Below are 8,957 nucleotides of genomic sequence, written 5' to 3'. Positions count from 1 at the left end.
TTCAAACATTAGAGATTTTACCTGTTGAGTTAACTGAAACTCACAAATTACTAGAACCTTGCAGATAAAATAAGACATAGAAAGAAAAAGAAGCCTCTATAAAAGCACATGATAACATTTTTCTTTATCCTTTTATAAATTAACAATGATAACACCTTACTTCTTCTTCTTTTTTATTTTTCATTTTTTTTTAATTATTCTAGACTAAAGATGCTAAAGATTAGGGCTGTCCAACCCACCCGGCCACCCACCCAACCCGCCTAACCCGCCCGAGCTCGACCCGCCGCCACTCGATCCGACGTCTCCGGCGGTCGGACGCGGGTCCGAACTCTCTAACCCAACCCCACGCAGGTCGGTTGCCGGTTTTATGTTTCAAAACCCGTGACACCCGACCCCACGCGGGTCGATTGCCGGTTTTATGTTTCAAAACCCGTGACACCCGACCCGAACCGAAACAATCATCCTCTCCGATGAATATTACGAATTTTGGACCAAATCCAGCGAGATCCTTCGAGATCCGGTGACGTTCTGGTGTTCCTCAGCTTCGATCCGGCCATCCTTGGTATTCCTTTGCTCAGATCCGGTGTTATTTGCCCAGATTTACTCAAATCCGGCGAGATCTACTCTCATCCTTCGCTCCGATTTGCTCAAATCGGTGGTATTGGGTTAGATCTGACTTAGATCTACACAAATCCGGCTATTCTTGGTTAGATTAGGCTCCGATCTACTCAAATCCGGCGATAATCCGTTAGATCCGGTCGGCCTCCAACTCAGATTGACGAAGAGAGATCTTCTCCTCCGCTCGCCGTCGCTCATCATCAGACTCGACCGACCCGACCGTTCGCTCCCCTGAGTCTGACCGACTCGACCCGTGGTGGTCGGCGGTCGGTTGCGGGTCCGTTTTTGTTCCACCCGACCTGAGCGGGTCGAGTCCGGGTTGAGGCCAAAACCGACCCGGACCGACCCGTGGACAGCCCTACTAAAGATAGTTTTTTTTTTTTTTTTTTTTTTTTTTTTTTTTTTTTTTTTTTTTTTTTAATGTGAGAAACCTAAAGATAGTATTTCTAAAGATACTCTTTATTATCATTAGTCGCATGCATTTTTTTTTTTGGCATCTTGTGAAATTGAACCTAACTAGATGATGTTTTGCGCGATGTGTGGATATTTTACAATTTCATTTGAAATCATTTTTATGTATGTTAAGACATATATATAATACTTATTTTTTTGTATAATATTTATGTTTGCCCACAATATTGTTGAATACTATGTAACTTGATTTTCTTAATTCATATTTTATTTAAAAAAAAAAATTGTATAACACTATAACATATTATTATATTTACGGTTAAAAGTATACTTTATTTTTTAAACTAATTAAATGATTTTGAAATCTATAAACAATCTTTTAAAGCATAAAATACTTTTATATCCTAAAATTACATAAATTTAAGCAACCTCCCAAACATTTCATCATTCACTCTATTCTCATAACTAAATATAGAGACCCCAATCTCAAACACCCAATTCATTATCTTGATGAAATTAAGGAAATCATTTGTATGTATCAACATAAAGAGAACATGATTAAACAAAGAGAAATTGGCTAAAAACACATCCATTTATCAAAATTTAATTTCCTTTAGTTGGGTTTTCACATCCTTTAAAAAAATGTGAAACACTTTGAAATCATCATCGATTTTTATTTTTATCACTATGACTCATACCGCAAAAAATAGTAGTAAAAAACCTACAAAGAAACTGAGAAATTATGAATTCTAAAACAAAATTAAAAAAAAAAAAAAAAAGCTAACTTCATAAATAATAAAAAAGAATTTTTTTTCTTTCTCTTTAGTTCAAAAACAAAATACATTTATGACTTTTCCGAACCAAAATCTCAAATATTCAAAGACTTAAAGCGAATTACAACCTTCACAAAATCCATAATGCCTGACTTCAACATTAAAACCGTAAGCTACCGTCACTGAATAAAAAACACAAGCTCCCTTCCTTGGTCACAGCCTACTCATACAAATTAGAATCTAATGGTACGGCATTGTTGGAGTTATGTAGGTGTCGTTGAAAGGTTGAAGACAAAAAACATTGTTTTTGGTTTGGGCAAATTGGAGATGGGATGGCATGAAGGATTGTGGGCATGCGTGTATAAAGGAGTAGAAGTGAAAATGGTGAATGAAAATGTGAAGAGATTTCTATTAGAGAGAGGAAAAGTCCTAAGACATTGAATCAAATGAAACAAATAATAGTCTTGAAAAACTGAATCAAAGAAAATAAAGAGTATTTCAATTCTCTTAAAAACGTAGTTTTGAAATATTGAATCAAAAGAAATAAAGAGTAATCCCTATTTTTAAATTTGTTCTTATCTCAAATATGGTTTAAGAGTATTTTAATTCTCCTCAAAGAGTATGTCACATGCTACAATCTCATGTTCTCCTGCACAGAGTTCTTTGCTTTACATATATAAAGTTAAAGAAATACGTTAACACAAGTTGTGTCAATGTCAACCACCCATCGATCTTGAGATCATCGGAAACATGTGTCCAATCTTTCTTCTTTATTTCTTTTTGGTCGAATCTTTCTTCAATCGTATCATGAGTCATGAGTGAGACATCATTATTTATATATCAAGACAATAAAAACGAAGCATAATATGGTAGATGGAAATTATTTTGCCATCAAGGAATTTATGCAACAGATAACTTGATCTGGCAATCCAAAAAAAGAAAAGAAAAGAAAAAAGATTACTTGATCTGGCCTTTTCCAATTATTGGTTAAAGAAAAGGCCGAACTCCAGTTGAAACCATTTGGGTTTGAGTCCGGAATGACCTAGTCCAACATGAAAATCCCAACTCATTGGGCCTTTAGATACAATCAAATAGAAAGTCCGGCCCAATGTGTTATATTCTACGAGTCCAAACTACATGATTGAGTCATTCCTCCTCTATCTGTTGCGATATATATATATATAAGGGCATTGATTCTTTCTTTTTTTTTCTTTTTTTGGAGAAACGGGCATTGATTCTTATATTAAAACAATCATGAATTTTACTTTATCTTCTTACTCAAGTTGATAAAATTTTCACCAAAAAGTTGATAAAATTTTCACCGATTCTAGTTATCCATTTAAGTTGACACAAAGTTGTAATGGTTCACAAACTATATATAAAATTCCACAAGAAACACTTATACACACTGCACGTACCCCATATGCTAATCCATTAAACTAAAGATTGACAAACGCTTTTATGATTTACATATAGTGATAAGCTAAGAGAAGTTGTAAACTCGATCATCAAAAATTTGGCATCTGATTCCCAGACTAATAGTTATAGTAATCTTAGCAGAGTGGAAGATCTTTAGGTGGAGGAAGCAAGCTCTGAGATTGGCCTATACCATTTTTGACAATGAAAACCATAGCAAGACCCCAGGAAGTATGTTCCTCAAGATGGCAATGTATGAACCAAACTCCTGGATTGTCAGCCTTGAGTCTAATTGCAGCCCATCCCCCAGTTGGAACTGGCACAGTGTTTCTCTCTGGAGGATCAACAAGATTATATTTTGCTGGATCCTTAGCAACATCGAAATTCCCAAACCCACTGCCAACGACAAAGAAATTGTGACCATGGACATGAATGGGATGGTTCTCTTTATTAAGAAAACTTGTACCCTGCAGCACAATTTCCATGTTTGTGCCGTAAGGCACTACCAAAAGCTTTGTACCAAACTCTGTGTTCATGTTTTCGGTGAGGGGGTCTACGCCGGTATAATTAAAAGCAGTAGGAGGCTTTTCGGGGAAATCAGACGAAAATTCAACATTTGTGAGGTTCTTGTAATGGCTTTCCAATACTGACTTAAACGGCCGAACAAATGATTGATTGTTCATTGAAGCAAAGAATCTCTTGCCCAAAGCACCATTGCAAGTTTTGTTTGCAGGACAGTCTTGAAGGTTAAGGCTTACAGTTGTTATAACTCGCTTGTCAATCTTTTTGGGCACGTTGCAGGGGTACTCAGGAGATGCAAGGCTACGAAGCATTTTAGAAAATGTTGTGGCATAGACTGTGTCTTTCATTTCAGGAAGATTGTGAAATGCAAGGTTGGTGGGCAAAGTTGGGGCCTCAATTTTTTCAGTCCTTGTACTTTTGTATTTTAGAAAGCCAGCTGTGGTGGAATTATCAAAGGGGAAAACGGCAGTGACATAAGGCTTTGCTGCCATTACAAACATGCCTGATGAGTCTGGAACTTGATTTGCCGTGACCAAAACATTAGTGGTTTGTCCAGGAGCAACCATTATGGCTCTAGTTGTGAAAGGTTTGGTATAAACTGCATCAGCTTCAACAACAGTCAATGTGTGATTAGCTATGGCAAAGAAGAGCTCATCATTAAGTGCTGCATTGATGATTCTAAACAAGTAGGTTTTTCCACGCTCGACTGTCTGGATGAAAGTATCTGCACAATTTTAACATAACATGTAATGTAAGATCATCCTCAACTCTATGAATTGTTTCAGACATAAGTTATGTCTTCTCCAATATATGATTTCGTACTTATTTGTTGTTCTATGCTGTGTTGGATGGGAGGATGAAAATGAAAGAGGATAGAAAAAATAGGAAAGATAAAAAATAAAATAAAAAATGAAGAATTTGATGAAATTTTAGTTTTTCAACATGTATATTTTGTAGAGAGAATATAAAAGTGGAATAATAAAAAATAAATATAGATTTATTTTTGTTTGATTGAGAAGAAAAGTGGAAGGTAGAAAAAATATTTTAGTCCGAATTTATTATTACATCCCTATTACGTAATGACGAATTTTTTTCCATAATTATATTAAAAATAATATTGTTAATTAAATTAATAAGAATAACATCTTATAAAAATGAATTCATCACACTTTTTTCCTTTATCCATTCATTTTACATTAAAAAATAATAATTGAATTAGTTATCATGATACATTATAAAATTCAATGCATAATAATTGTATATTATTTTAAATTTCTTTCTCTATTTTTCTTTTATGCCGACAACATCCCAAGTTAAGGGATAAATGTTAAAAGGGTACATTACCATTTTCTATCTCCTTGTCAACATTTTAGGTGAAGAAAAATTAAAAAGCAAAATTGTGGACACAAGGAGAAAATGGTCCCCTGCCTACTTTATCTCTACATAATTTTCTTTCTCATCAAAGGATGATAAATGGTAAAATCTTCATTTTTTTTTTTTAAATATTTTCCATCTTCCTTAAAATCCCATAACAAAACATACAAGGCGTTCAAACTAATCTCACGTTTTGATTTTTTTCTTTTCATTTTTTAAAGAGCCTTTATTTTTTCGAAAATGATTAGAAATCTCTATTCGGTTACCCGAATTCCTCCCCTCCCCTTAACCTTTAGGTATTAAGTACCTATGGAGATGCCATCAAACCAATTGGGTCATTGGGTTTGAAATAGCCTTTTGATCTTTTTGGTAACAAAATTTATGCAAAAATTTTAAATTTTTACTTTCCAAAGTCGAGAATGCTTCACAATTATCAATATTACCTTTCTTTGAGCAAGGATAAAGAGGTCCAGGCAAGCCATTAATGGTATAAGCATCTGAACTATTAGGGCCACCACCATACAACATCATCTCATTTTCCACAGCATCCACATCTCCATTCCACCATTCCCCTGTACGTAGTCAATCCGACAAGCACATGTCAATCCTAAAGAAAAATGTGAGGGAGAGAGAAGAGAAAGTACTAATAATTATAACAAATACAAAAAAAGAGATTTGCCAAAATGAAGAAATAAGTCAAGTCAACAACCAAATGACAACATACATGCATTCAACAAAATACAACAATAATATCGATAAAATAAAATAAAAAAATCACTCGTCCTAGCACATGTTAACAGTATTCTTTCATATTTGATCGAAATTATAAAACTAAAAATGAAATTGAAAGAAAGAAATTAATTGAGAGGTCAAAGAGATTAGTGGGATTATTACCAAATATGATAGGGACTTCAGATTGGATTGGAACTGAGAATGGATATGGCATGCGAGGGTAGATTATGAAGGCACCATATAATGAAGCACGTTGCCAGCCATAATGTGCATGCCATAGAAGGGTGCCTCTTTGATCGATCACAGTGAAGTTGTATGTGTAGGACTGCCCTCCTCTAATAGGGCACTGTGTGATGTAAGCTGGCCCATCTGCCCAGGCACTTCTTAGTTGCCTTATTCCATGCCTACGTAATTAGCAACAAGACAGATCATCTCAGTAACAAGTCTAGAGAGAGAGAGAGAGAGAGAGAGAAATTTCTTGTGTTGTGTCTTTTTCAATCAATTTAAACTTATTATAGTTCAGACAATAATTTTCGTCACAGTTTATTGAAGTTATCATCATAAGTGATGGACGATTACTTTTATATGACTATCAGTTTTTCTGCATCACTTATAATTATTTACGTTAGAATTATGACAAAAGTTATGTCCCTAACTTTATTAACTTATAACATACTTAAATATATCCATTTTAGTGAGCACATGTATAGCTTAGAATAAATAAATAAATAAGGGAGGCACATGAAGAGCATCTAAATAAAATAATATTTCTTATATACCTAACCAAAAACGGAAAAATAGAAATAAAAATTGAAAGGACCTTTTATATAACACAAGAGTCAAGCTAATCACTCATAATCAATCATGCTAGAGTTATGACAAAAGTTGTGTACCTAACTTTATTAACTTATAACATACTTAAATATATACATTTTAGTGAGCACATGCCTAGCTTAAATAAATAAATAAGAGAGGCACATGAAGAGCACCTAAATATTATTTCTTAAATACCTGGCCAGAAACAGAAAAACAGAAATAAAAATGAAAGAACCTTTTATATAACATCAGACTCAGACTACCACTTTTTTTTTTTTTTTTCTCTTTTAGTGATTTTCATATTCTGCCAAGTTGTCCATGACCAAAAAAAACTACAAATAGAAGTATTACTCAACAATATATATGTCAGCGTGCAATAGCTAGGTTCCATTTTATATTGCATGATAAGGCTAACAGGGTATGTAATTGTCTAATTTACCATAAGAGTGCTCTTCCATCTTATAATTTTATATCTCGATTTCAAATTCGCGACAGGTAGTGCATAAATAGAAAAAAAAAAAATAAATAAAAACAGAATGGATAAATAATACATAATTGTAAAGAGTTAGCATTCTGTAATCTTTATTAATCTATAACATGTCTTTCCATTGAAGGCACAATATATTTGACTATACAATCTGCCAGAAGAGGAAGCTATAGCATGGACAAATCTTTAGCAAGTGCCATATCAATTACTAATTTTTAATCTCAAACTTTGTAATTCAGTTTTAACCTAAGGGAAAAAAACAAAAAAAAACTTTGCAGACCCACTAATCACCAGACCCGTCCCTTTTTCTCTTTTTCTCTCCTTTGAATGTGTAATTAATTTATTACTGTAATACATGGGGTTCATAGAGAATTAATTAAAGAGTAATGTTCCAAGCTATTTTATAATATTTTTATAAATTATTGATGTGATTTTAGTATTTTTTAAATAATTATTATAAGTAAAAATATGATGTTAGTAATGGGCTCAAATTAAAACTAATAAGAATTTATCATATCAACAGTTTATAAAAAATGTTGTAAAATAGTTTGTATCTATAGTATTACTCTTAATTAAAATTAAAAAGATTCTAATTAGATACCTACCCTTTAAATAAAGTATGAAGCTGCTGATCAGTGCTTAATCAGCACTCTAATACTATATAAAATGTTATATTATTTAAAATTAAACAAATCTTTAAGTCTATAATATTCAATCTAAACCATAAAATTAATCAATTTCAAATAGAAAATATTCACGATGAACAAACTCACTTAATGCTAAGAAGTAAAAATAGTAACATTTTTTAAGCTCTTAATTAAACCCAACATAATTAGATTCAGTATGCTCACCAATGGATGGTAGTGTTCATGGAAACGCGATTAGTAACCTTCACTTCAACATTGTCACCTTCATGGACAGCAATGGTTGGACCTGGGTACTCCCCATTCACTGTTAGAAGTGGTTTTGTGTGGCACAAACGTGTTACCTTCTTCCACTCAATCTGAAAAAAGCAAAACCATAATGCTTAAAAAACTTGCCAATATTGGTTGAGATGGAAGATATATGATGAGTTTCTGAATATCAGCTTACATTAAATTCAAATTTCCGAGTGGTTGTTGAAGAATAAGATTGCCGAAGCCCAGAAAGTACCACTAGTGTTACTATTAAGAACCTATAATGATGGCACAAACCCTCCATTTTTAGCACCAAGATGGAACACTCTCTAGCTATAGGAATAATAAGTTGCTAATAACTTACAAAACTCCCATGCATCCTTACCCTTATATATACTATGAGATTCTCCAGTTTCCCGTGAATTTTTTATTGGTATTTAACGTACCAATTATTCATGATTCATACTTTTCACGTAAAGACAGATTTTGTGACGCTGGATGGTAGGTAAGGAGGGATGACTGACAATGAAAATGTCAATTAAATTTTCATTTGAGTCAGTTTTGTTCGAAGCCTTGGTGGCTAATATATATCCATGCATTATCAAAAAGCGTACAGAGGACAACAAGGAAGCCATCACCTTCAAGGTATCAGCCATGCGTTATTTAACTTGATAAAAGCATATTTCTTCTGCATGTCTTCGATTTTAAAAGCTAGAATTATTTGATTTATCATCACCCTCAATTCTTATCTACTCCCTTGTCGTTTATATTTGGATTCTTTATATATAGGAGAACTTTTATATAAAAAATCTATATAGGAAATTTTGGGGTCCAAATTAAACATAGCCATTGGTGGGTTGTGGGTTGGTGTGGGTCAATGAAAACAAAGTTGGTCTAAAATAGTATCATTAC

At 33.4% G+C, this 8,957-nt stretch overlaps 1 protein-coding gene across 1 annotated transcript; it reads right to left on the bottom strand.

Moving 5' to 3' along the window:
* Positions 1-3,157: 3,157 nt before the first annotated feature.
* LOC126701811 (laccase-1) lies at positions 3,158-8,419 on the bottom strand. Its single transcript, XM_050400189.1, has 5 exons — positions 8,242-8,419; positions 8,001-8,152; positions 6,009-6,250; positions 5,558-5,686; positions 3,158-4,464 (listed from the first exon to the last, which is right to left on the bottom strand). The coding sequence occupies exons 1-5, from the start codon at positions 8,347-8,349 to the stop codon at positions 3,356-3,358; spliced, it is 1,740 nt and encodes a 579-aa protein (XP_050256146.1). The 5' UTR covers positions 8,350-8,419; the 3' UTR covers positions 3,158-3,355.
* Positions 8,420-8,957: the final 538 nt, after the last annotated feature.

Source organism: Quercus robur, chromosome 10, assembly GCF_932294415.1.
Source record: "Quercus robur chromosome 10, dhQueRobu3.1, whole genome shotgun sequence".
Lineage (NCBI taxonomy): Eukaryota > Viridiplantae > Streptophyta > Magnoliopsida > Fagales > Fagaceae > Quercus > Quercus robur.
The sequence above is the reverse complement of the archived record's forward strand: the minus strand, read 5'-3'. Positions and strand labels throughout refer to the sequence as shown.